General features: G+C 44.4%; 7 protein-coding genes across 8 annotated transcripts; 4 read left to right on the top strand and 3 right to left on the bottom strand.

Annotated features, from left to right (window-relative positions):
* Positions 1 to 10: 10 nt before the first annotated feature.
* On the bottom strand, positions 11 to 976 carry BDCG_03263 (uncharacterized protein). Its single transcript, XM_045418869.1, has one exon. It carries the CDS (start codon positions 552 to 554, stop codon positions 66 to 68), a length of 489 nt encoding a protein of 162 aa, XP_045275338.1. The 5' UTR covers positions 555 to 976; the 3' UTR covers positions 11 to 65.
* Positions 977 to 3,372: 2,396 nt separating this feature from the next.
* On the top strand, positions 3,373 to 3,643 carry BDCG_03261 (uncharacterized protein; the record flags this gene model as incomplete). Its single annotated transcript, XM_045418868.1, has 1 exon — positions 3,373 to 3,643. Exon 1 carries the CDS (start codon positions 3,404 to 3,406, stop codon positions 3,641 to 3,643), a length of 240 nt encoding a protein of 79 aa, XP_045280372.1. The 5' UTR covers positions 3,373 to 3,403.
* Positions 3,644 to 5,134: 1,491 nt separating this feature from the next.
* BDCG_16710 (uncharacterized protein) lies at positions 5,135 to 5,984 on the bottom strand. The gene has a single exon (XM_045425906.1). The coding sequence runs from the start codon at positions 5,642 to 5,644 to the stop codon at positions 5,339 to 5,341; it is 306 nt and encodes a 101-aa protein (XP_045280371.1). The 5' UTR covers positions 5,645 to 5,984; the 3' UTR covers positions 5,135 to 5,338.
* A 752-nt stretch (positions 5,985 to 6,736) lies between these two features.
* Positions 6,737 to 7,400, top strand: BDCG_16709 (uncharacterized protein). The gene has a single exon (XM_045425905.1). The coding sequence runs from the start codon at positions 6,904 to 6,906 to the stop codon at positions 7,207 to 7,209; it is 306 nt and encodes a 101-aa protein (XP_045280370.1). The 5' UTR covers positions 6,737 to 6,903; the 3' UTR covers positions 7,210 to 7,400.
* A 548-nt stretch (positions 7,401 to 7,948) lies between these two features.
* On the top strand, positions 7,949 to 10,315 carry BDCG_03260 (protein farnesyltransferase subunit beta; the record flags this gene model as incomplete). The annotated part of the gene is made up of 7 exons (XM_045418867.1): positions 7,949 to 8,661; positions 8,884 to 9,039; positions 9,124 to 9,198; positions 9,253 to 9,380; positions 9,451 to 9,568; positions 9,625 to 9,903; positions 10,030 to 10,315. The coding sequence occupies 7 exons, from the start codon at positions 7,949 to 7,951 to the stop codon at positions 10,313 to 10,315; spliced, it is 1,755 nt and encodes a 584-aa protein (XP_045275337.1).
* A 2,607-nt stretch (positions 10,316 to 12,922) lies between these two features.
* On the top strand, positions 12,923 to 13,829 carry BDCG_03259 (uncharacterized protein; the record flags this gene model as incomplete). The annotated part of the gene is made up of 2 exons (XM_045418866.1): positions 12,923 to 12,947; positions 13,411 to 13,829. The coding sequence occupies 2 exons, from the start codon at positions 12,923 to 12,925 to the stop codon at positions 13,827 to 13,829; spliced, it is 444 nt and encodes a 147-aa protein (XP_045275336.1).
* A 2,537-nt stretch (positions 13,830 to 16,366) lies between these two features.
* BDCG_03257 lies at positions 16,367 to 19,021 on the bottom strand. Of its 2 annotated transcripts, XM_045418864.1 has the most exons (6): positions 18,941 to 19,021; positions 18,285 to 18,845; positions 18,025 to 18,232; positions 17,588 to 17,903; positions 17,017 to 17,507; positions 16,367 to 16,941 (listed from the first exon to the last, which is right to left on the bottom strand). In XM_045418864.1, the coding sequence occupies exons 3-5, from the start codon at positions 18,121 to 18,123 to the stop codon at positions 17,413 to 17,415; spliced, it is 510 nt and encodes a 169-aa protein (XP_045280368.1). In that variant the 5' UTR covers positions 18,124 to 18,232; positions 18,285 to 18,845; positions 18,941 to 19,021; the 3' UTR covers positions 16,367 to 16,941; positions 17,017 to 17,412. The 2 variants fall into 2 exon arrangements, with proteins under 2 accessions (XP_045280368.1, XP_045280369.1); XM_045418865.1 differs by lacking the exon at positions 18,941 to 19,021 and having other exon boundaries at positions 18,025 to 18,799.
* Between the last annotated feature and the right edge of the window lie 5,279 nt (positions 19,022 to 24,300).

Here is a 24,300-nt window from a genome sequence, read left to right as displayed (position 1 = left end):
CGTGAGGAGAGGAAGGCGAAGTCCGTTGAGCGAGCGGGTGCGGCAGGGCTGGGGGGCCGTGTGCTTTACTTGTGCTGTTCCTGCCGGGCGGGCGAGTCTGGGGACGCTGGGGAGCCAAAGCAGCGGTGAGCCAGCCCCGACGCTGGTTGGGCAGTGTCCGCCGGAGCTTGGGCCGTGGCTGCAGCGCCCAGTCCCCAGCCAACTCCCTCGCTCGCACCACTCACTCCCGCGCTACCCTTTCTTGGGGCCACGCCCTGCCCGCCCGCCTGCAAGCTGCATGCCGCTGTACAAGTCTGTACCCTCCCAGCCAGTTCTCTGCGCCAGGGTACATCACGCAGCTCCGTCAACTTGCCGGTCTTGACGCACTGGACAGCCACCAGCTTCTGTACACGCCTTTTGCAATCGTATGCCCACGCCTGCGGTCGCGCGTGAGGCTGGGGGCAGAACCGGGGCAAAAGCACTTGCACGAACCTAAGCCTGGAGTGTTGGTCCTTGAGCGAGGGCGCTAATTGCCACTCGACGGCTGCATATCGCCAGCGATAAGCTCGGTCCATCGCCGGAATCAGCAGCGCGGTCCGCCAGCCAGATCACGAGTTATCAAAAACCCACAGCACCAGCATCATCCGGGCCTATTATTGAGTGGGCGCTTTTGCTTTTCCCAGACTTCCTCTCTTTGGTAAGATTATGTCTTTGGCAGCTAGCTAACTAAACTATCTCTGTCTCTGTGGATATGATGAACCCGCTATGGATTCCCCGCTGGCTTTCTCTAACTACTGCTAACTAAATCTTCTCGTTAACTTGTGCCAACTTATCAAGTTCTCCTGAGCGATAAAAAAGGTTCAGCAAGGAAAAAGAAATAAGAATGGTTGAATCCGTGGATACAACCCGCTAAGGTAAAATTCAAAAAAAAAAATTTCAAGAAAGTTCAAAGGTTCCCCAAAAAAGAACCGCCGCCTCCGTCAGCGGATGTGATCCCGCGGTTCGACCCGAGATTCAGAGTGGGCAAGCCAGAAATTCTATTTCAAACGGGAGGGGGCATTTCCAGGTATTCCGAGAACTTTATTACTACTACTTCTAGTCACGTATACAACATATTGATCTCGGCTACAGTGTCACCCGACGATCTATCGAAAAAAAAAGAAGCTTGAAATGAACAAAAACACGTTTTTTTTTAAGGGGGGTAACCGGTTTCCTCTCGTCTCCTGCCTCACAAAAAAACGGGTTGAAACGAAAACAAACAATAGGCCAAAAGGCGCCCTTTTGTTTGTGAAACCCACACAAGCAGTGCCCCGGAATATTTAGTTGAAGGGATTCCCTCATTTGTCCCAGTCAGCGCGTATCATCTCTCTCCTCTGTTCTGCTTGTTGCGCAGATAATAATGTACCCTGGCTGTGGAGCTGCTGGGTTTGGTGTTGCCATGGCAAATACCTGTCCATTTCTGGGCCAAAGGTTCTGCTTTTGCTTTCTCTCCTCTTGTTCGCTCATGGGATGGATGTGAGTATGTTCTTCTTCCTGTGTGGTTATTTTCGTCACATCTAAAGTTTGCTGGAGGGAGGGTAGATCAGCCAAGCAGATTGAGGGAAACCAGGATAGCTATCTATTCCAACAAATCGCATCTCAGAAAAAAGAAATAATACAAATGTTCAGGTGAGATCTGGAGATATGGAACCGAGTGAAAAAAAAAAAAAAAAAAAAAAAAAACCACTCGTTGAAAAGGCTGTGCCGGATCGAGTAAGAAGGACAACGGTTAATGACATAAAACACGTCAACGCACAAGGAAGGGGTTTTTTCTTTTTCTTCTTTTCTTTTCTTTTCTTTTTTTTTTTTTCTTTCTTTTTTTTGGGGGGGATCTTCTCAAAAAATTACAGAAATTAATAAATAAATACTTGGGGCAACTCAACAGTGTTACACACTTCCTCATGACGGATAGAAATATATCCATGTTCACCGTAGAGAATCTCCAGGACCAGAGTCAGGCCACAATGCCCCCACACAGCACAGCACATAGAGAGAGCCGAAGACATGAATGAAGAGCCATTTCTCCGCCTGCAGCAACCCTCCGCGGGACGGCGGGTGATGGGCATCGACAGCATGACGGACAAGATGGAGATCTTCCCGGCTAACGATGTAACTTAGTCCGCAACAAAACAAGGGAATCATCCATCAGCAAAAAAGGAAAAAGGAAAAGCAAAAAAAAGCCTCTCTGCATAACTAGTTAGGAGTCCAGTGAGCACACAACAAAACACGATGTCGTCGTCCGGTTCCGATAAGGCGCAGAACTCGCAATCCCAACGTCAACACTACAGCGTAAGCGTATGAGCAATTGGGGAAAAGCGAGCTCGCCAACAAACTGGAACTAACTACCTAAACTAAGGGCAGTTTAGTTAACTACTAACTAGTTAAACAGTGCTAGTTAGTTAGATAACTAAACTACGACAGTTTGGATTGTCTGATGTGTTGTCAACGGAACGGAACCAACTCAACTGGGATACAAATTCCCCCCGGCCGGGGCCTCAAAAACAAGAACAGAAGAGTGTCATCAAAATCAAACAAAAATAACCAGCCAGTGAGGGGAGAAGAGACGGATGTAGTAGTAGGTAGCATGTGTCCCTGTCCCTGTCTGTCGCACATTCCTCGCATGTTGTTAACACCCTGCCATTATTAACATTATTATTAACTTATTATTGTCTCCGTCTCATCTCACATTCTCACGCATTACTAAACATTGGGGGGGTTGGTTTGACTTGTCTCTCTCCCCTATCCTTTTCGGGTAATATTGCGCTTCAACATTTAAGTCAGACAGGTATATATCCCTTTACAGGAGAGGGGAGCGGCAGTCTTGCTTGAGATGAGAATACAAGAACCCCCAGGCTGCGGGGTTTGCCAGTCCTTGCATTCTCTTTGGTTCAATTACCTTGTGAACTACCGCCGGTTCGGTTTCAAACTGACTTAGCGCTGAAGTGCGTGGTTTCTGCGCCTGAGAGGGCAACGGGGGAGTGAATGAATGGATGGATGGATGGATGGATGGATGGATGGATGGATGGATGGATGGACAATGGAATATCTGGGCTTTGCTGCGATGTCACAGACTTGCAGGGAGTTAGTTGGCTCCATTTTTCTTGTTTACTTCCCGATGGACTGGATTCTTGAACATTCTGTCTGTCTATCTATCTGTGATGAGACTGAGGGCACACAAGCCCTGTCTCTCTCTCTCTCTCTCTCTCTCTCTCTCCAACGTCCATTACCTGCCTGGGTATTATTAACTTACCTACTGCGTACGTACCAACAACAACCATCACGTGGAGTGAGACAAACTGGATATTTCCCCCCAACCCCCCCCAACCCTGATGCTGTCTCGCTGCTGGCTCCCCGCAACAATATAATACTAATACTAATAATAATAATGGGTGAACGCTGCACGGACGAGACGAGACGAGAACAACGCGGGGTCGGATGGTGGGGCAGCAGATACGAGTCCCGCATGCCAACTCGCCAAGCAGCACTCTCCTCTCGCTGTCTTTTCGCTGGTTGTCAGTTGGTCAATAATAATAATAATAATAATAATAATAATGACATGTTTCCCCCCGCCAGGGCTTTTTATGCCGAGCAGGCCAGAATCTGGGGGCTGGCTTCCTATCCATGATCGACCTCACGCGGCTCGCGTAAACAAACCTGTTCAAATCACCGTTCCGGCCCAGGTATCTAGATATCTCTGTTGCCACAACCGGCTGGACTTCCGTGAGGCTCCTCCGAGGACAAGTCTGTCCTGGAAAAGTGCCATAATATTTATTATTGGTTATGACCATACACAGCATCACAAGGTTCCCTTTTCTATTATATGTACCTTGTTTCTTTTATGCAGCCTACATTACAATGTAAGTCAACATATTATTCCATCCATAGCCATATTTGTAGCTGTTGCATGCATCAGTTTCACGTTTTGCTCTCCCCCCCCCCGACCGGTCAGCTACCAGCACCAATCATTCTCCCCTTTACGGTGTGTCGCGAGGGAAAATATCCCAATCTGGCCTTATCACTCACTCCTTGGTCTGCAGCGCTGAAGGGGCAAAGTCCGTGTGATCCATCGCGTTTATTTCCATTATATTATTCCCCAAAGGGCTTGACATCATCCAGTGATGGCATACAGCATATGTTATGGACTGTCAGGCCTGATTATATTTTTTCAAGTCAACATCAGACGAGTATGGCATTATTCTGAGGTAAGTTATACATGAACTTGTACCATGGTCGTCATCTCTTCTCCCTCCCTACCTTCCAATTTTTCCTTCTTTTATTCTTTCATTCCATCACCGCTTGAGCAATCATCTACTATCTATCCCCTTTCCATACTGGAAATACTCGCCTGGCGCCTCAGTAATTCTCCTCCTCCCAGACCGCCCTCGATGTAGTTGGAATTTTGGTAACCCATTGAACCCGCCTGCTTTCCAGAAATGGAAACTTTGGGAGACCTGTGGACACCTGGCAGGGCAGGGAGGAGGGGATTGCCGAAAACGGAAATGCCCGCGTTGGTTATATGGCTGCGCCTTTTTGTTTCTCGACGCAGAATATGTCCTCTTACTGTCATTATTCTTTTATTGGTCTTGTATTTTACTTGACTTTACTTTATTATTTATTTATTTTTACTTTAACCATTTCCCGCCCCCCTATTTCCCTCAACCACGCTCGGAATTACCATATCTGCCTCCCTGATCGTGGATCTGCGCCACGTACGTGCAGCTCCGACTGTATATAGCGCATTGTGCCAATGCATCATTATATCATTGCATCATTGCATGCTCGCTTGCAAACGAGCTCCCTTGATCCTGAGCCAAGCAGAGGGAAAAGAGAGAGAGAGAGAAAAAAAAAGGCATCATTGATCCCGCAGGATCAAAGGAAAAATAACTTCTCACCGTTCAATTGCTGTGCAAATATATGCTCTATACCCAGAATGGATGCCCACCCAAACCAAGAGCTACTGGCAGTGCGCTGCGCTCTAATAGAGTGTATGAGACTTTTTTTATTTTTTAAAAAAAAAGGAGACCTGAAAATATTTGAGGGAGGCTGGTATGTACTTGTCAAAATAAGGTTAAAGATTGCGTGCATGGGGCAACCCGCATCAAGGAGGATATGGAGAATTTTTTTCTTTTGAGCCGGGAATACATACTATGCAAGAAATGCATACGCAGCGTACTGCGTATGCTCCACCTGGTTGCCTGGGGTGGGCGGGGAATATGATATATGCGCTCTATACCGCCATTCTGTGTCTTATTAATTGGGGAGAATGTGACTTTTTCTTTCTCTTTGCAGTATCGTCGGCAAGCGGCCAGGCGGGATCCTCTCAAGTGCGCTTTTTAATTTCTTGCCTTTCTCCTTTCTCCTTTCTCTCCCTGTCATTGCTCCTTTCCATTCCTCTCCTCGTTCCCGCGTTACCTAACCTTTCTCCAAATCCACTCATACTCATACCGCCAGGAGAGTTAAGCTTGGGGGAGAGGGGGTGCCCCGCTCCATCGACCGCTCCGATCTGATCGATTTGACTGGCAATGACTAAAATAATATTTCGAAACCGGAGCTGGAAACTTTCTAGCAACCACAGATCCCGATCCATGATCCATGATCCATACGTGTTGTGTTGGTTTTCTTCCATGATCTGAACGTCAATGGAGAGACTCCATCATCATCCCATAAGCCGCCCCGCCCCCTTTCTTCTCTACTACACAGAAAACGAAAAACAGAGATAGATGATACGATAGATACCAGGGCCCCAAAGGGCCGAGTGGGAAGGCTAGACAAAAACTATGCAGACACCGCGGAGCGGATGGGGTGATTGGAAGCGGTCAGGGAAGGCCCCTGTCTACCTGTCTACCTGTCTACCTATCTGTCTACTGGGCTTTCAGTTAGCATACCACATATCCATCCATTGAGTGAGGGGAGAGGGGCCCTGGAGATCGCCTGTTTCATTTCAAAATAAATAAAATAAAATAAAATAAAAGTCCCCGCAAGTTTTACCTTCGATATTTTTTATTTTTTATTTTTTTTTTATGGGTCGGAAAGACACCGCTCCTCGGCCATCCCGGAGGGTTAATAAACATACGGTGAATCTGCATATACTTTTGTCCCCCCGTTTCTTTCTTCCTTTCCCCTCGCCCCTCGCAAGGCACTCACCAATTCCCGACGTGTAATTGGGATACGTTTCCGTCAAAATTGACCGCTAGAGGTTGATTGAAGAGGCGGTAGGACTGAAAATAGAATCTAGAAACGATCCATCATCACCGCAGAATCGACGCGCCATCATGGTACGACATGTCCTGGCCTGGCCTGGCCTGGCCTGGCTAGGAATGATATGGGATGATATGCGTTAAGCTCGGAAAGGGAAATCCACTATTGATTAGTGAGAAAAAAAAATCCTATACGGACTTAGCTCAGGGAGGTGGCATTCCCCTCTCTCATATCGATTCTCTCCTTCCTTGGAGGTCATGTTCTTGAGTCTGGGGGAGAAAGGGAGGGGGGAGAAAAACCAATGTGCTTCTTCTCCCGTGCTGAATCGTTCAAACTCTTGCAGTGGCCTCTGTTGATACCGGATACGGTATGCGGAAAATGTTTTGCGTCTCTCTAGACGGAGGATATTTGGTTTGCGGTAAATGTACTCGGAAATTCTTTCTTAGACGTACCTACAACCTATGACTACTCACTCCTTTCGAACCAACACATAATTTATAAGGAGAGAGAGAAAGGAATAGTTCTCCCATATCCTCATATCCTGCAATTGTTCCTTTTAGAATAAACTCCGCATCTCCTCTTCCTCTTCTCCTTTTTTCTTCTCCTCCTTTCATTTTGTTAAGCCAGTCCCGGACGACTTGTATAGGATAAAAAAAAAATCTAATCCAACCAGAGCACTGCCACAGCATGATGTTTGACCGATTGATCACGATTAGCTTCAGCCCATCACAACATGAAGGCATTTTTGGCTGGAGTCTGTTCCGTCGCGCATCCCGCCTACATCATTTTTGTATGGGGTGCAATAGAAATGGCACTCGCAGCCGTCTCGCGGGTCATAGAAATGCGCCCAGCCTTTGGGTGGTCTTATATTTGCTGTGCTATCCGATGCCAGCAGGAGCCATTCGTGTGGTTGTTTGGCCTTTCGAGAGAAGAACATGTTTCAAAGCGCAGAAAATCGTCTTAATTTTCACGCATGGAGGAGGGGCTGCATAGCTGTACTCAAAGTTTCTTTCTTTCTTTCTTTCTTTTTTCTTTTTTCCCTTTTTCTCCCAGATATCTCCCCGTTTGACGAAAAAGGACAATGTCTATCGCCCGCTTGTGAGCACAGTCGACCAGCCTGTTGGGACATGTACGGATTCAAATAGAAGAATTCATTGTGGAGAAGAAGAGCATGGCGGGATGAGTAGAATGGAAGCAAAATGAGAGGAGATTGGACACGGAGCAAACGCGGAGCACAAAAATCCTTATCGCCTACCTTTGCGTTCAAGGGACGAGGTTAAATAATATGTACGTGTCCACAGAGATGGAACCCGCGCAGGATTTTGCAATGTGGCGAAGCTGTGCGTGTATCCTCATAGAAGGAAAATGAATAAAATAGATACTGTTAAACGTTGTAGATACTCACAGCTTCATAGTATAGAAATGGACCCTTCATCTTGCACAGATGGCCAAGGTAAACTAGTTGGGAGACGAGACTCTCGTGGTGGTGTGCGGAGAGAGGAGCGAGCCAGCGAACGGATCAAGGTTTTCTAAGATATTTAAGTTAACTAAACAATAGTTAGTAATATCAGCGAACAAAACAATTCATTCGCAGACAAAGGAACTCTCAACAGCACAATACGAATAACAACCCCCTCAATGTAAGCAACAAAGAGCCGAAGGATATATTGGCGCATTCCTTGAAGCATAAAAAAGCATCATACATGGAGGCTCGAACCTACGCAAGCAGGACATGATCAGAGGCAAATATCGCCGTCCAGTCCGCTTCCCCACGACCGCCCCATATAACAAAGAATCTGCCCCAGGGACAGCATCGGCATCATCATCGGCATCATCATCTCACGCCCGCCTCAGAACAACCATAAGCAGGTTGCATGGCCGTAGCGGCACTCATAGGGACAACACCTTACAGCAACGACACAAGCAACCGCAGTTGAAATCCGATTCATCCCCCCACACTACTCCTACTACCACCACTGCTACTACTGCCATTGGGGAACCTTCATCAAGCTCACCAGTGCACCCTCATTCGCACGACAAGCGGAGTAAAAAGAAGAAGAAGAAGAAGAAGAAGAAAAAGAATAACATGGCTGCCCCACCAAGCCTCCCCGCTCAACCCCACTATCAAAAGAGCATTCCGGACCTATTCACACAGCTACCCCTCATCCGCGACCAGTTGGTTACGGAGACTTCGAAGACGCAGGATGCCACGGTTGACCAGTGTCTCCCGTTCCTGAAGGGGCTGGCCAGTTCGCAGAATGGCCCGTTCAATCGATTTGGTGTGCCAAGGCTGGACCGGGACGAGCATGTTTCGTTCCTATATGACTCGCTCGAGTCTTATCCGGAGCGTTTTGTTGGGCTTGATTCAAGTCGTCCGTGGATGGTCTATTGGGCGTTGGCGGGATTGCATTTTTTGGGAGAAGATGTTACGAAGTTTCGGGAGCGGTAGGTTTTTTGATTGTTGTTTATGTCTGATTTATGATTTTTTATTTTTATTTTTTTCCCTTCCTGGTGTGATATACCATATCCACCATTTATGGTGTGGGGGGTGCTGTCAAAAGCCTGACAGATAGATCTTCGATGCGCAAGGGAGACGAGTACATTTTTGAAAGTTTATTTGGGTTTCTCGTGTTACCATCCCACTAACTTGCTACTCTAAACGTCCAGAGTCATAGCTACTGCTGCCCCGATGCAAAACCCCACAGGGGGTTTTGGCGGAGGGCACGGTCAGATGTCGCATTGCGCTTCTTCTTACGCACTTATACTTTCTCTAGCCCTGGTGGGCGGGCAGGATGCATTTAAACTAGTCAATCGGACAGCGATGTGAGTCTTCCTAGTATGCCTTTGCATACCGCTTTGTGTCAATTGTTCCCCCTTTGTCCGAAAGATCCTAATCTGATAGATAAGGTGGCGATGGCTGGGGAAATTGAAGCAAGCAGATGGTGGCTTTCAGGTAACCCTTGGCGGTGAGGAGGATGTACGGTAAGATTCCCGAACCACGTTTGAAGTCGAATATTATTCACTAACGGGCTGCAGAGGTGCATACTGTGCGATGGTGATAATTGCATTGCTGGATCTTCCGCTCCAACTCCCTCCGGATTCGCCCGCTAGACATGCTGGCCTAGACACCTTCATAAGCGGGCTGCCAGAATATTTGTCTAGATGTAAGAGAAGAAGAAAAGAAAGAACATGTGGCATCACCTGGGAGGTAGAGCTGATCATTATTTCGTCTAGGTCAAACCTTCGAAGGTGGCATTTCTGGAAGTCCGGGGACGGAAGCACACGGTGCATATGCATTTTGTGCTTTGGCATGTCTATGCATTCTTGGCGACCCTAAGGAGATGATCAATAGGTGCGTCATGAGTCCTGTTCATGTACTGCGGAGGTATTTCTAAGCCCGTTTTCCAGATATATGGATCTTCCGCTCTTGATATCATGGCTCTCAGCTAGACAGTGTGCCCCTGAAGGTGGGTTCGCGGGAAGGACTAACAAACTGGTCGATGGATGTTACAGCCACTGGGTTGGCGGTTGCTGGCCCTTGATCCAAGCCGCAGTCAATGGCATCCAGTCTACATCCACCCCGTCATATTCAAGATCTGGCAGTCTTTTCCACCGCGAAGGATTGACGCGATATATCCTCAGTTGTTGTCAAGGGCCCCATGGCGGACTACGAGATAAACCAGGCAAGTAAGTGCATTCTCCGGCCCGTGGGGTATGCGCATCATCCGCTTATGTGCAGGAGAAAATTGTGGATAGTTTATGGAATTTTTTTCTTCTTCTTTTTTTATCGGCGTAACTGATTCCCTCTTTTAGAAACCCCGATTCCTACCATACCTGTTATATCCTCTCTGGATTAAGCACCGCCCAGCACCACCACTTCAATACAGGCGTTGCATCGGTGACAGGACCCGACAATCCTTTTCCGTCCGCATTTTCCTGGTCGCATGCACCTGTAACCGCTTCAACGGAACACGACCAGTCTACTATCGTTTTTGATGAAGGAGATCGACTAGAAGTGGTCCATCCTCTCTTCGTGATCCCGCATCGTGCAGCGGAGAATATGCGGGAATGGTGTGAGAAGTATCCTCTCCAAATTTGAACATCAAAAAGGTCCGCATTTATCGGCATGACACAATGGTGTTTTGGGCTGAACATTATGGGAAGGCAACCTTTGTGCCGCTTCGAAGATATATAGTTCGGATCCAAGAGATCCAGTAGGAGAAGTTAGGATTGTTTTTCCTGTATATACTACATAAGCAAGTTCTTGAGACAACTAGAAGGTAGTAAGGCTACGAACAACGTAAGATCAAGGCTAGTTGTCTTTTCAATCTCGCGTACTGGAACGCTCAAATCTTCATGTTCCTACTGGAGGAAACAGTCCAAATGAACTGAATCCCATGTCTTGGCGTCCATTGTAACCTTCTGTAACTGGTCACGTTTTCCAGAGTCAAAAGCAACCTCCTCGCCTCTCTCTCTTCCTTCTGAGGAGAATATCCTGTGTCTCGGTGGCATGGTTTGATCATATTGACGCCATAGGAATGTTACATCCAGAAGAAGCGTTGAGGGCTGAGCTAAACAGCACCCCTTTCTTTCTTCTTGTATCACTAGTTTGTCCTGACTGCAGCTGCAAGCCGTATCCAGCGAGGGGGTTATATGACCTCTGATTCCAGATGGGCCAGCTCGCCTCTGATTCCTGAGACGCTTCTTCAGGTCGTGACGTGAAAATGAACGAACCTGCGCGAGAGTAAGACGGCAAGAATGAGAGTGTGTTTTATTTCTTCAGGTCGCATTGTGGATCTGCACGATTATATCGCCTCCTGCAAGCACGGGAAGCATTCATTAGCATAGCGAATCATCCTCTCCCCTTGGCTAGGAGGAGTCAATCTTGGGATTACGAGAAGACACCAGGATTATCCTGTTTCTTCCCCAATACCCTGTCCAATGATGCTGCCGTCGACTGTTACGAACAAAATGTCGGGAACGAAACGGTTTGCGGAATAATATGGGTGGAACATTTAACCTTTTATCATGCTTCCTGGGCAGTTGAACTAAGGGCGCACTTGATTCGCCGAAAGCCACACATAAATGTGCATAGGCGCAGGCGTTAGTTTTCGTTTATCCTTGGTAGGTGATTTATGCGGACTTCAACGTCTTTTTTCGTTGAACGATTACTTACATGCCCATAGGGAGTTATGACTTTCTGGAAAAGGAGATCTTCGATCATTACTATCCTATGATTTCACCCATTTTTAAGGGTCTCTCTGCGAGAAATATTTATTCGTATTTAAAAGCGGCAAAGTACATGTACATGCTGGACCCTCGTGGTCTGCGTCGTCCATTTCTGGAACATGATGCAGCGTCTTCCCCACTGGTGAGGAGCCATCGATTGCCAACTCATCATTGCATCCTCAATGCCTGTCACTAGTCGAACGACAACGCACCGGCAGCGCCAGTTCCTTTGCCCAAACACTGCGTTTTGGATCCATTTCGTATCAATATTCCGCTGAGTTCAGAGGCTGCCTAGTTGCCGCAGGTTTGTCGATTATACTGCCACTCAGCCGAACTCTGAGCAGAAGTGTTCCTCGTTTATCGTGTCCTACTGTCATATTAGTGGATTACGTGCGACTCTGATGATGACCCGGCAAATCGGTCATTCTTGATGCAAAACTTGTGGCATAACCCCGCTGCTCCCTTTTAAGGACTAGCGAAAGAACAAGGGTCGATGAATGGAGGCAGATGAGAGTTTGTGGGGCTGGAGCTTCCCGAGAAAAGGCAACTATTAATTTACTGCAGACAATTCTGGCATCATGCGTTTCGCGCCAGGATTCTACTTCAAATTCAGCGCGTCTTGGGCATCGCGAATCCAACCATTGCGAATATAAAATACATTAGCGGAAGTTGGTAGTGTTCCAGCACGCCGAGAGAGGGTGATTCCGCTCCTGCTCTGCGGGGTCTGTACCATTTTCTGGCTGTGCTTTGAGGGAGACGCCTCGTAAGACCAAACGTTGCGCACAATCTGGCTTTGGCAGCACTGGTGGGCCTACGGTACAGCTGTTCGAGTGTCTTGTCTGAGCCGGACGAGCCAATCCTCGTCGCTTAGATCGACGCCGAATTAAATCTTGATAGGCTCAACAATGAAGTTCTCGAGCTTCCCCATTATCCGTCACTGGCAGAAAGCCATGCCAACACATCAAGGCAGGAATAATCAAAAAAAACTCAGGTAGAGAGCGATAATTTCCTTTCCCACAGCATCCCCCTTTTCTATCTGGTCATTTCAAATCACTCGATTGAGTTAAACCTTGATTGCCAGGGTTAATACCTATTTCTAGCCCCACCCATATATTTTACGCTACATTAAATCACGCTTGCTTCGCTGTCTACAATGGCTTGTTTTCTCATTAGACGTATCGGCCAGAGCAACCTTTTTTATTTTTATTTTTTGTATCGCATATTTTAGAGGCTTTACCCGCTATTCTTTTATTAATCCATAGGTACCTCCCGGTTTATTTGCCAATCTGCCAACAACCTGTTTGTCCAGCACACTTAAAGGATCTTAAGGCGGTTGTATACTGGTGGCGCTGCTGGGCATCAAGCTTCTTCATCCTCCTTAGGTTCATACTGCCAATTCAACGACCTCACTTGGGCACCTCCAGCCTTAATCGTCGGGTATCAAGTTCGATATTCCGTCGGGATTTTCACCATCGAAATGTACTACATTCTGTACCTTGCGAGTATGTTGCCCTAAATATCCTAGGAGAGATTGTGGAAGCTTGAGCGAAAATGGAAAAGAAAACAAAACCAGCCCAGCATATCAATTGCTTTTTCATGAGTCGTCATGCCTGCCCCGCAGATAACTTAACGATGCTGTGATTTTCTTTTTCTTTTGGTCAAGGTGCCTGCTTTTTTATTCCAACGGTTAACTGGGAACCCACAAGAAAACTTGCTGTCTCTTCCCCTTCCCCTTCACCATTAATCCGGGATCAACTGGGCCTAATAAGCTTTTATACCCCGGAGTTTTTTTTTTTTAAACCCTGAGCATCCGCGGCTATCAAAAGCTCATCATTGTTGGCTGATTGTTTTCTTATTGTTTAAAAAAAATAATAAATGAAAATGGAGGGCGTCAGGCAGAAATTCCCTACGTCAGGCAAACATATAACGTTGCACAGCCAATAACATATTTTTTTCTGTCTGCAGGTCTTTGCCGCCGCCGTCGCTGGCCGGAACCCTTTTACGAATCATATCCATGTGCTGCCGGGTATGGCTGCATTGTGCGCGTCAATAATCGCGAATACCAGACGGACGTCTATTGCGAAACGGAAGCCCTGGCCAGAGAAAGCGCAGCTATGCGCGCCTATCTGATCTGTCGGAATTTCTCCGTCAACGATGGGATGTATCCTGCAGGTCACGACCATGGAGGGATTGTGCAAGGGATTCCGGTTGCGATTGGCACAGGACGACGTGGTCGGTTTGGTGATGACACGGATACGTCCACCAGTAGTGGAAGTCGGAGTGGGGGTAGCAGTCCTGAGAGCCACGAGGGAGGACGACTGGGCCGTGATCGCCGGCCTGCTGGTCCAACGAGAACACTAGCATACGGCCAGCGGGGACTTTGAATTTGTTTCCGGCCTTATCGATCCCAGTGGAGCGAGGTCTACTTTTCGGGCACAGCCCTTGACGAGTATCGCGATTCGCCAATAAAAAAGGAGCCTAACCATGGAAAAAAAAGAAAGAAAGATAAAACAGCCGCCGTTGTGCAGCTGAAACCGCTTTCCCTCCAAAATTTCTTCGACAAGAAAACAAAAAGCAGGGGGAAAAGAAGAAGGGACAGAAAAAGAAAAGAAAAGAATCGGCCGACAAAGAGCTTAACGATTTTACGACTGCGATGTTTTTCAAACAAATGATTTTAAGGGATGAGGTTTTGGGCAGGTAAATACAGGACTGCCTACAATCGCCACTGCGATATATCCATGATGATACGAATATAACGGCCACGAAAAATAACGACATGAGACGATTTCCCATAGATCCGTTTTGCATTTCCCTTTTGATATTCTCATATATATCTTCACTGAAGCTGTACTGTACAACAGCAATGGAATATCACTCCCTCAGTCGGCTACCTTGTTTATATACCTCTCCTGTCTGCTTTATTTACCGTTTATAATGTTTTTTTTTTTCCCTCACATGAACTTATGTCCGGGTATATGTTTTTGCAACCCAACGGGCCAGAACCTCAGTTGCTCTTTGATTTTGGCAGACAGGCAGTGGCAGGGCCGATTTCTAAGGAGAGCTATTACTCGGCGACGAGAAGAGAAAGGGGGAAGTGTGGTGGAAGGAATCTCCGTGAATTTGAAATCCTTTAGGTTTTCACAGTGACCTCCATTTACTCGATTCAACAGCTCATCTGTCTCTTTTCCATTATTTATTTCGCTTATGACAAACAAAACTATTACATTACCTCTCTGTTCACTGAGAGGGCTTACTTAGGGTGGAATTTGCCAGTCTATTGTTTTCTAGGAAACAAGCATCCTTTTTTTGTGTTCGAGTGATTTCCATTTCAATTTTTTTTCATTCTTTTTTTCCCTTTCATTTTTACCATTTTATAATCATTCTTATGATGCCTCTAATTTCGACTTCTTGTTGAAGTGCATCGGCCGAACGTCCAGGAGTAGAAAACACCCCTACCCTTCTTTTTGTTTTTCTCCCTGTCTCTTTCTCCGCTATCATATAATTTTCCTTCCTGATTGAGCCTGATCTCCTGCTCAGGGGGATTTATGGGCAATTTAGGGGCTGAACTTTAACAACACCCATGATAGTGATAGTAAGCTTGGAGTATTTTAGAATAGGAAGAAAGAATAAGTTCGGTGTTTCTCATGATTCAATGACTGGCTCTTGGTTTCTCTACTACTCCGTAGAGGCGTGTGAGTAACTAGTGGTTTCAACACGTAATAGGAGCTAGCAAATGACCTCTCATGAATATCTTCATGTCCCGACATCTATTAGAGCCTTGGAATCTGGGAACATGTGGTGAAAAAGAACGATATATTTTTTCCACTACTATTTTAAGCTGATCTGCCGGCACGCTGGCAGCTCCGCCAGGGCTTTTTGTAACGGCCTGAACTCACTGCTACCCCTTGGCCTCGGTTCAACGAGGATAATTGAATGAATGGGTCGGTCTAGTATTCCTAATTACATTTTTGGGCTTTGATCAAGGATAAAGATCTCCTTGTGAGATACCCTCTAGTGCACCTCAATGTGTACATCCTCCATTCCCTGGGTATAGTAGGTATGAAACATGAACTAGCTTCAGGTATGTCACGGCTCCCCCCGAGGGATATGATGATAGAGATGTCAAACGAGATGTGAAGGTGAAGAGAGCAACTCGAATATCTTCTGACAAAACGAAGACATTCAACAGAGAGCTTTCCGGGGCCATGCAGATAGATCTTCATCGCGTCAGAGGAATCCTTTATATTTCGGCTACAAAATAACGGTCACCAATATCGGCCTCAGTGGGATTTTATTCTTTTCCTTGAGCTGTATTGGCGGTAAAGCTGACAGGGGAAGAAACAACTCACTGTCACTTATAATTTTCAACCTCGATTCTCGGTTCTACCTAGTGTCACTCTCTTCACTAGTTAGTTAAGTTAGTTAACCAACTAACTAGTTAACTTAGTTAACTTAACTAATTAGTTAACTATAACTCGCTACTGTTGGCCCTTCCCTCCTCGAGCACGAACACCAGTGAAAACTTCATCATCCAGATCTGTATACCAAAATATCAGTTCCTGATTGATATTGGCCGATATTTCAATGGATATCTATGAGATATTCTTTCTCTGCAATTCAAAGATCTTATGATTGTCTTTGTTCCCTCCAGCAACCGACGTCATTCATGGCTTTCTCCCAAGCCACACAACCGGGGATGTCCTAGCCAATCAATATGTCAGGGCTTGACTTCGATCAAATGGGCTCTATGAATGGACTGACTTAGGGTGACGAGGTAGTAATGGCAGAACGGTGATACATCATCCTCTTCTCGCTCGATGCCACGATACTGCTACTGTCTCAGCAAGTAAATCTCATGAATCTCCATGCCACATCACCTACGCGGGAGCTTGAAATGGAGAGGAATGGGAAGGGGCGAAATATCAAGTACAAGTAACGATGTAAGTATTTCTGGGACTTTCCAGTTGATTAGAACTAATAAATGGTCTAAATACTAAGGAAACAACACACTCTGCTTTTCATTTTCGCGTCATCATACATTGCCAAGTAAAGGCAAAGAGCATCCTCTAGTCTTCGTTTGCCCGGGGGGGAATTCAAACGCCAACGAGAGCAGAGACGCTACAAGAATAATCCCAAATGTCGACAAATGCAAGAGATACATAACAGATTGTTGCCGCAACAAAACCAGGGCAGAGTCACGTTATTCAACCAGCACCGGTAAAGGAGTCGAAAATCCTTCATTGGATGACCACCGGGTAGAGCGCTCTTTGATAGGTCGAACAATTACCTCACCTCGCTCATATTTAGAAATTCTAGAAGATGCGTGACTCAACCAGGAAGTTGAAGTCACTTCTTCATCCCGGACAATTGGCCGGCTTAAAGAGACGGTCGATATTGATATACTCTTGGAAGTCATATCACCGTTTGCTCGTCAACTACCTCGTCATCGAAAGAGCACCCGCCAACAGGCGAAACTTGGGAGCTTCCTACCAAAAGCTAAAGAAATCAGACCGGTTGTTAGCTAACTAACTAATGAAAAGCTTAAGGGCTTAACTAAGCGGTTTAACGCACCTAGTCCGTTCCATCTATATGCCACCACCTCTACGCTGTAGGCAAGATTGAAGCGAAGGAAACGAAAAATGATTGATAGCACCAACTCGAAGATTATTTCAACGTCCAAAGGAGGAAAACAGGAAAGAGAACGCCTTAATATACTGATTAAACCTCTGCCGCCCAATGTGACTGGCTCGGCCAGTCCACCGATAAGGGGGAAGGAAAAGAGTCGTTCGGAGAATCGGAAACGATGGCTAACGAAGGAAATAAATAGGCATCCGGGCAATGATTTAGGAAAAATACTAAGGCAGCAGAGTTATAAAATAAAACCCATGTTGCAACCGGACAGCTGTGATATGTTGTCCAGCAAAAAATCATAGGAAGTCGAACCGTATACAATTTAAGGGCGGCACTTTAGTGGGTGCCATTCCGGACAGGGTCATAATATCCACCATTTTGTCTTTCGGTGCCGCTGGTAGGGCTTTGATCATTCTTCGGTTGGCCCTGGCCTATTAACAAGAATGATCTATCAGCGTCTGGTCGTGGGAAACAATATGTCAACATGGCGACGGACGGGTATTGGTACTACCTGAATTCCCAGACCCTGAATCTTCACCTTTCCGACGATTACGATTATTGCGAAAGTCTCGAGAGCGGAACACGCTGTACAACAGCCATCCTGTTACCCAGTTGGGGCCATATTCGCCGTCCGTAATGCCGCGATCAAACCATGCCCGTGTGACCGGTCTAGAGTTTCGCCATATTTCTAGAATACCCCATCGCTGCCTCTCTTGTCGGATATGGTGCCAGAAATACGGTGGTCGGATCGAAGGGTCGTTCCTCAGGTTTTCAACGAGGTTTGAACTATCCTGATTTAATTGATTGTACACAACGATGGCTTCATCCTGAAGCTTGCTGGTTAATAAAAGATACCATTCCCAGAATATTCCTGAGGCTACACCACCGTGCGCCCCTAAAAGACCTCCTAGTCATGGAAAATCCTCCGACATTTCGTGGAAAACTTACTCTCATTGCTCGATAATAAGGCTCATGTTGAGGGTTATTCGCATCGAGGCCCAAGGCATGCATAAAATCCTCCTTGGACACGCGAGGGCCAACAGCCATCCTGAGAGTTGATCAAAAGCTTCCGATAAACAATATGATCATAAGTTTTAATTGCTAAGAGTGAGGGGACTACCTCATGGATTTCCTTATGCTCACTTTTAGTCACTGTCTGTGATGAAGAGTTAGTAAAAAGAAGGTGAGGTTTATACGGAAATATATACATTTATATTCGAGTCGTTCAAGAACTGTCTGGGTAGCAAACATCCTGCAGCTTCCCTGAAACCAGCTCTTTCCCAACAGAAAGGGAAAGAAAAGCAAAAAAGAATCTGAAAGAAGGGCTGGACGCGGACTAATCCTGCGTGGATTTACGGTAAGTACTTCTTTTGATTGATGCATTCAAGAATATGTCATGTGCGACTGGGTTTACCCGATACCTAATGTACCTGTCCAAGTAGCCAGCTTCCGCATTAAGGGCGCTGCGTAAAGTTCGACTCATTATTGCCGGATTTTCGGATTTTCGGTTCCTCCTGCAAGCGTCCGCGCCATGGCAGTGTCTAACCATTGTCATGGATTCTCCGAGCTCACTTGAAGAACCGAAAGATGGGCATAGCGTTGAATAAGTATGCTTCTGCTAACCCTCATGCTGTTTGGAGCCTCGGGTTATTCCTGTTCCGAGACATCGTTTCTTGAGCCTGTGTGGAAAGGAAATCGTCAATGAAACCGCTGAATGATGAAACCGCTGAATGATAATAATCTTTACTCCGGAGGACCTAACAGTGAAACTACACTTGTGTTAGCTTCAACGGCTCGTCACCCTGGCTATTGATTGTACCGTTTCTGTGAGACGCTCGACTTCCTATCATCGGCAACTGCATACCACCTTTATTCAATCTAGATTATATAAAAGCTGCTTGCTAGCGAACACTTAAATACGTCTTGATACATGGGGACATCCTCGGGTTGGCACTGGCAAATCAGATCCCTTGCTGATGATCGCAAACCCTTGAATCTTGACGATAACAAACTACGTTGATTTCCAGTTTCTAACTTACCCTCTCTTGAAGTACTGCGGGAAACGATCATATTGGCTGCACTGTTAAGTCCTTTGTTGCCCAAGATTTACATCGTGGACTGATAGCCTAGCCTGCTGTCATTGAATGCACCACGCAAACTTCGATCCGGTCAACTTGAAATGTTCGTTGCAAATTTAACTGCAGGGATCTATATCTAATGCATACAGCCCCACGGGTGTTCCGTCGCCTACCGGGCATTCAGTGGCTGGTGTGTGAATCCGAGAAATTCCATCTCTCCTTCCAGGGTTCATGTATCCACAGTGCCGTATGGATCAACTGCTGTTACTGATTGTCGGCACCCTTGCATCCAAAGTTCGAAACTCCATAAACTATTTTCAGTTAATGCTCTCACTAGCCAGCCAATAAGGTACGGTGAAATGGAAAATGCAGCAAAAAGGAATATTTTACTGGATAAGTTGCTCATTCCAAGTAAGCCTCTGCAAACTTCGATTTTCGATTCAACGAACGGGGGCGCCAATGAACAATGAGCACCGTTGACTATGGCGTCGATCATGCAGCGCAGATGAACAATTCACAACAATAATCAACCGGAAATGGTCTCTATTTAAGCTTCAGGGTCCAGCGACGATCTCGAAAAAAAAAAAAAAAAAAAAGAAAAAGAAAAAAGAAAAAATCTAACAAACAAGAGAAATGATGGGATTGGGCTCGGATAGCTTGTTGATCACTGTGAAGGCAAGCTGTGGTGAGACTAACACGTGAGACAGCAACAACCTGCTTCTATTCCGTCTGCTTCATGAAGTGTTTTCGAGATGTGCTATTTTGCCAACAAAGAAGCGGGCTTTTAGCTTTCTAGGCTTTCAGCACATTGTTTTGAATAGTTTATATGGTGCACATCCTTTTTTGCGGCTGGCTGAAAAGTATATGAACGCTCTCTTTCATACAAATTCCCCAAGTTTCAAAGCTTCGCTTCCCGGCGAATTCCAGGCTGATATTCGCAGATACCTCTTTACAACCATTGCATTTATATTTATTTGGTCACTCTCAATTACATACTTCAAGTTCTGCGGTGTGACCTGTCAAACTTTATATTGATGGCTCCGCTTTAAGTTGGAATAAGAGCTTTTAGTATAAAAAGAAAGAATCATGGGGAAATCTTGGATTTCTCTCCCAATCTCATTATCTCCGGTCATCCACGGATAAATATCAAAAAGGTTGAGTGAAATCATGAGAAAAATTACTGGTTCGGTTGCAGGTATCACTTTCAACTGGTGACTTTTTTGGCTGAGGAGATCTTGACCAGCAATTCGCCAACTCTTATCTGATGCCTTGGGAATCCGCTCAGGGAGAGTCATTGTTATCTTATTCTATTGATCGATTTTACATTTTTCTCGATATTTCTTTTTCCCTACCCTTTGAGAGGGTGCTGGTCTGAGCTCTTCGGCATCGATCATCTTGCATTCCAGACTGTGCACTAAGTCATGCAGGGTTATCCTTTTGTATCCCACACCTTTCAGTACCAAACAACTTGCTCTTCCCGACTATCAAAAATGATGTTTTCCCCCGCAGTTAATGATTCCAACCTAAAATACTTAGGCTACCTAGTAATAAGCATAGTCGCCAGTTTAACCAGGTTAATTGCTCAAACAATTCGCTTTCTTGCTGGACCCTGCAGCTTTATTTCACATTTTCATGTTTTTTTTTTTTTTTTTTTTTTTTTTTTTTCCATTTCTTTTATCTCTGCGTTCTAACACATGATCAAGCTCTGCCGGTACCCGAGCTACCTGTTGTACTCTCTGGCGAAGCGTTTTTAAGCTTACCTATTGCCTTAATTACCCAGATGGACAGGGCTTTTCAAAACGTATCACAAGTGGACGGCATCCTAACGGCTCCCCTGCTTGCGGTCCCACTTGTTACTACTGTCTGTCAGTACAGAGGAGACTCCCTTCGCGCTGTTGCTGTACGTATATGTGTTCCTCGACCTGCAGCCGTTGGCGGGTGTAACCTAGAAAATCTCACACAAGGTCTCGGCTAGAGAAAGGGGGTAAGGGAGAATAGGGAAAGAGTCAATCAAGTCCTATGTTAACTAGTACAAATTCTTTTGACTTATGTGGACGGGCGGGTTGTTATATTTGTATTCTCCCCTGGGCTTTTACGGAGCATTGAAGTTTATACTTGGAATGTTTCGCTTTGTTCATTGTTATGCCCTTTGTCAAGAGCCCCCTACCTTTATCCGGACCTTTGCTACCTTTCTCGGCAATAACAAAGAGACAGTTTATTTAATATAAAATATCTTAATGCACACGAGCCTCTGTGTGCAAAGACATTGCAGAGCTAAGCTCAAAACAGAAGGCTCTGCAAGATTGATTTTATGGCTTATTATTAATAATAATAGAAGGGATAGAACTGTAAAAACATATAGAGATTCATTTTTCAGTGCAAAAGCATCAGCTAACTAAGCAAGGAAAAAAACAAAAAACACCTCACCCTGCCCTGCCAGCTCATATATCATTCTCAAGAACAGTTTGAGTGATCTGAAGAAGGCTTGTAATAGTTCTGAATTTAGTCTTCAGAACTGCATTCTTCTTGTGCAGAGCCTCATTTTCAATATAAAGAGTCAAAATCTCAATATCACAACTATCAACTGACTCAACACTTATCACTTATTTTTTCAAGGCTCTAGTTTCTGTATTCTCAGCTGCAGAGTGCTTCTTGAATGAACTCTTCTTCTTAACTTTCTTTCTCTTTTTATTCTTCTGCTTCTTTTCTTTCACTTTATCATTCTTCTTACTGATATTGACTATGTATAACTATTAATTAATTGTATTAAAATTGACATATTTTATATTGAAAAGTGACTCACTTCTATAATAAGAGTAACAACTTTCAGTGTCATTGTAATGACAACTGATACAAGCTTTATAACACTGATTCAGAGTGCTGATGCAGATGATAAAAGAGTCTTCTTCTCTGACACAGTAACTGCAGAGAACTGTAAAAACAGCACTGCAGAATTGTAGAAGAAGAGCTTTATAATTTGTATTGATTTTTGTATTGATCTGATAACTCTTCTACAAGACTGACTCACAAGTACAGAGCAATTTGATAAGAGTCTGTAGCTTCTTTAACAGCTTCTCAGACATTCTTTCAGTTAAATAAGTCAACAGTCAACTTGATGATCTAGAACTGACAGATACAGCAGAAGCAGGCGCAGGCACAGATGCAGAACTGAGAATGAGATTGACAGCTAGTAGCTCAGCAGACTGAACAAGATTGTTGAGAACTGTGCTGACTGTTAGAATTGTAATTTTCATCATTTTAAGAATCTTACTTACAATGAACATGTTTCAAGATGTTGTTTTCAGTTATAATAACAGTATTAATGATTTTTTGAACTTCTGATGAATTAATAGAGGTAAATGACATGATTTCTGAAAAAAAAAAAAACAGCTGGCAGAGGTGAGAGGTGAGAAATAAGATGAATTCTTTAAAGAGAAAGAGAATACTCTGAGATTCATTCACTTCTTCTTATACATGTGTTGATGACTGTAAGAATTCAATATTTCTTATTATATGATGCAACACAGATCTTAATAACACAGGTCTTAGAAGATTCTCAATCTCTCAGGTCAAAGATGTTATTATATTAAATCTGAGCTATATAAATCAATATTCAGATTGTTTTAATATCTTCTGTAGACTGCTAACTGCTCATTCTCAGATTCAGTGATTATAATAGAATTGACTGTAATAGGTTTGTCAAATTCAATGATTGAATTCAGTGAATCTGTGAGCAGAACAGGCAGAGAGAATGATAGAACAGAGAGTGAAGAACTTGCAGTAATGAAGAATGAGTGAATAAGCAGATCAAATATGAACTGTGAAAAAGATGAAATAAAGAGTGAATGAAGCTATATAGAATATAGATTAGCAGAGACATATAAAAAGAAAAGAGATATAACTTAGTTATCTGTTGACTTTGATATTTTATATAATCAATCTTGCACATCTGCATACTTCTGCTTACTTCATCATCAGACTGATGAAATCTGAAATAATCAAAGAATTGTTCAAACAGAAGACCTTGATATGTTTTGACTCATGAAATCACAACATATATGAGACCAGTCTGGAATTCAGTCTCAGAAATATCAAGAACAGTCTGATCAAGTGATAATTCTTGAGATTTATAAACAGTAATAGTATATACAACTGTAATAGAGAACTGCATGCAGCTGCAGGCTTGATTAACATGAGAAAAGTCATGACAGCTGTGAAAGATAGACACAAGTTTAAGATCCTCTCATTTCAAATAAGCAGAGCTGTCATATTTGTCAAAATTAATTAGCAGTGTAAATGAAGAATCTTGACAGAGATTCTTCATATCTGAACTTTATACAATGTTATGAAGAGTCTCAAGAGTACTGTTAACAAGGCTGCAGTCTGTTCAAATATTCTGTAGAAGTATGATTCAGCAGCTAATAAAGAGAGAAAGATTCTGATGAAGATTGTCAGCCTTATCAGAATCTAACTGAGAAGTGTCTATATTAACATTTATGGCCTGAATATTAATAACAGATTGTTTACAGCTTCAAATAGTATTATTATTATAGACATGAACATGATATTTCTTTGCATAAATGTGAATTGCATTCTCAAAGACCAGGGCTTCATGAGAGATAAGAGCCTGCACATACTTTGAAAGAAACTCTCAATCATTCAGAGTTAACTGATCAAGATGAAGATTTTTCAAGGTCTCATGAAACTGGCAGCTAATGACATCTTCACTCACTTATTATTGAATCACAGTAAGTTGAATAATTTTACTAAAAGCTAAGTAGATTTAATGGCTCTGAATATCTTCTTTGTGATCAATACATCTGTTATGATAGAGCAGAGTTTGAAAAACAGGTGAGAGCTGATAGAAATCTTCACTGAGAATGACACTGAGATCATCAAAATGAGCATTCTTGTGAGAGAATATGTAATGACAGACCTGATCAATTCATGAAAGTTGCTGTAAACTAATCATTGACTTTTCATCAATTAACAGGTAGTGAACATCCTTAAAAAGAGCCTGCAAAGATCAAAGATTTTGAGGGTTAGATAGTTCATATGACATGTTCTTGTGTATGAGGAGCTGAAATAACACATACAAGGTTCAAGTGTTAATGAAGTGAGCAGCTACATCAGTTAATATGACTCA

This window comes from Blastomyces dermatitidis, assembly GCF_000003525.1.
Source record: "Blastomyces dermatitidis ER-3 genomic scaffold supercont1.3, whole genome shotgun sequence".
Lineage (NCBI taxonomy): Eukaryota > Fungi > Ascomycota > Eurotiomycetes > Onygenales > Ajellomycetaceae > Blastomyces > Blastomyces dermatitidis.
Note: the sequence above shows the minus strand (reverse complement) of the source record. Positions and strands in the feature narration are given on the sequence as shown.

What these genes read in the sequence shown, in the direction of transcription:
- BDCG_03263 (XM_045418869.1), bottom strand. Translation starts at nt 554, where the DNA reads ATGGACCGAGCTTATCGCTGGCGATATGCAGCCGTCGAGTGGCAATTA.
- BDCG_16710 (XM_045425906.1), bottom strand. Translation starts at nt 5,644, where the DNA reads ATGGAAGAAAACCAACACAACACGTATGGATCATGGATCATGGATCGG.
- BDCG_16709 (XM_045425905.1), top strand. Translation starts at nt 6,904, where the DNA reads ATGATGTTTGACCGATTGATCACGATTAGCTTCAGCCCATCACAACAT.
- BDCG_03257 (XM_045418864.1), bottom strand. Translation starts at nt 18,123, where the DNA reads ATGGCTGTTGGCCCTCGCGTGTCCAAGGAGGATTTTATGCATGCCTTG. An exon ending in CTTATTATCGAGCAATGAGA is followed by an intron (nt 17,904 to 18,024) that starts GTAAGTTTTCCA and finishes AGCAAGCTTCAG; the next exon opens with GATGAAGCCATCGTTGTGTA. An exon ending in TTCAGGGTCTGGGAATTCAG is followed by an intron (nt 17,508 to 17,587) that starts GTAGTACCAATA and finishes TCTTGTTAATAG; the next exon opens with GCCAGGGCCAACCGAAGAAT.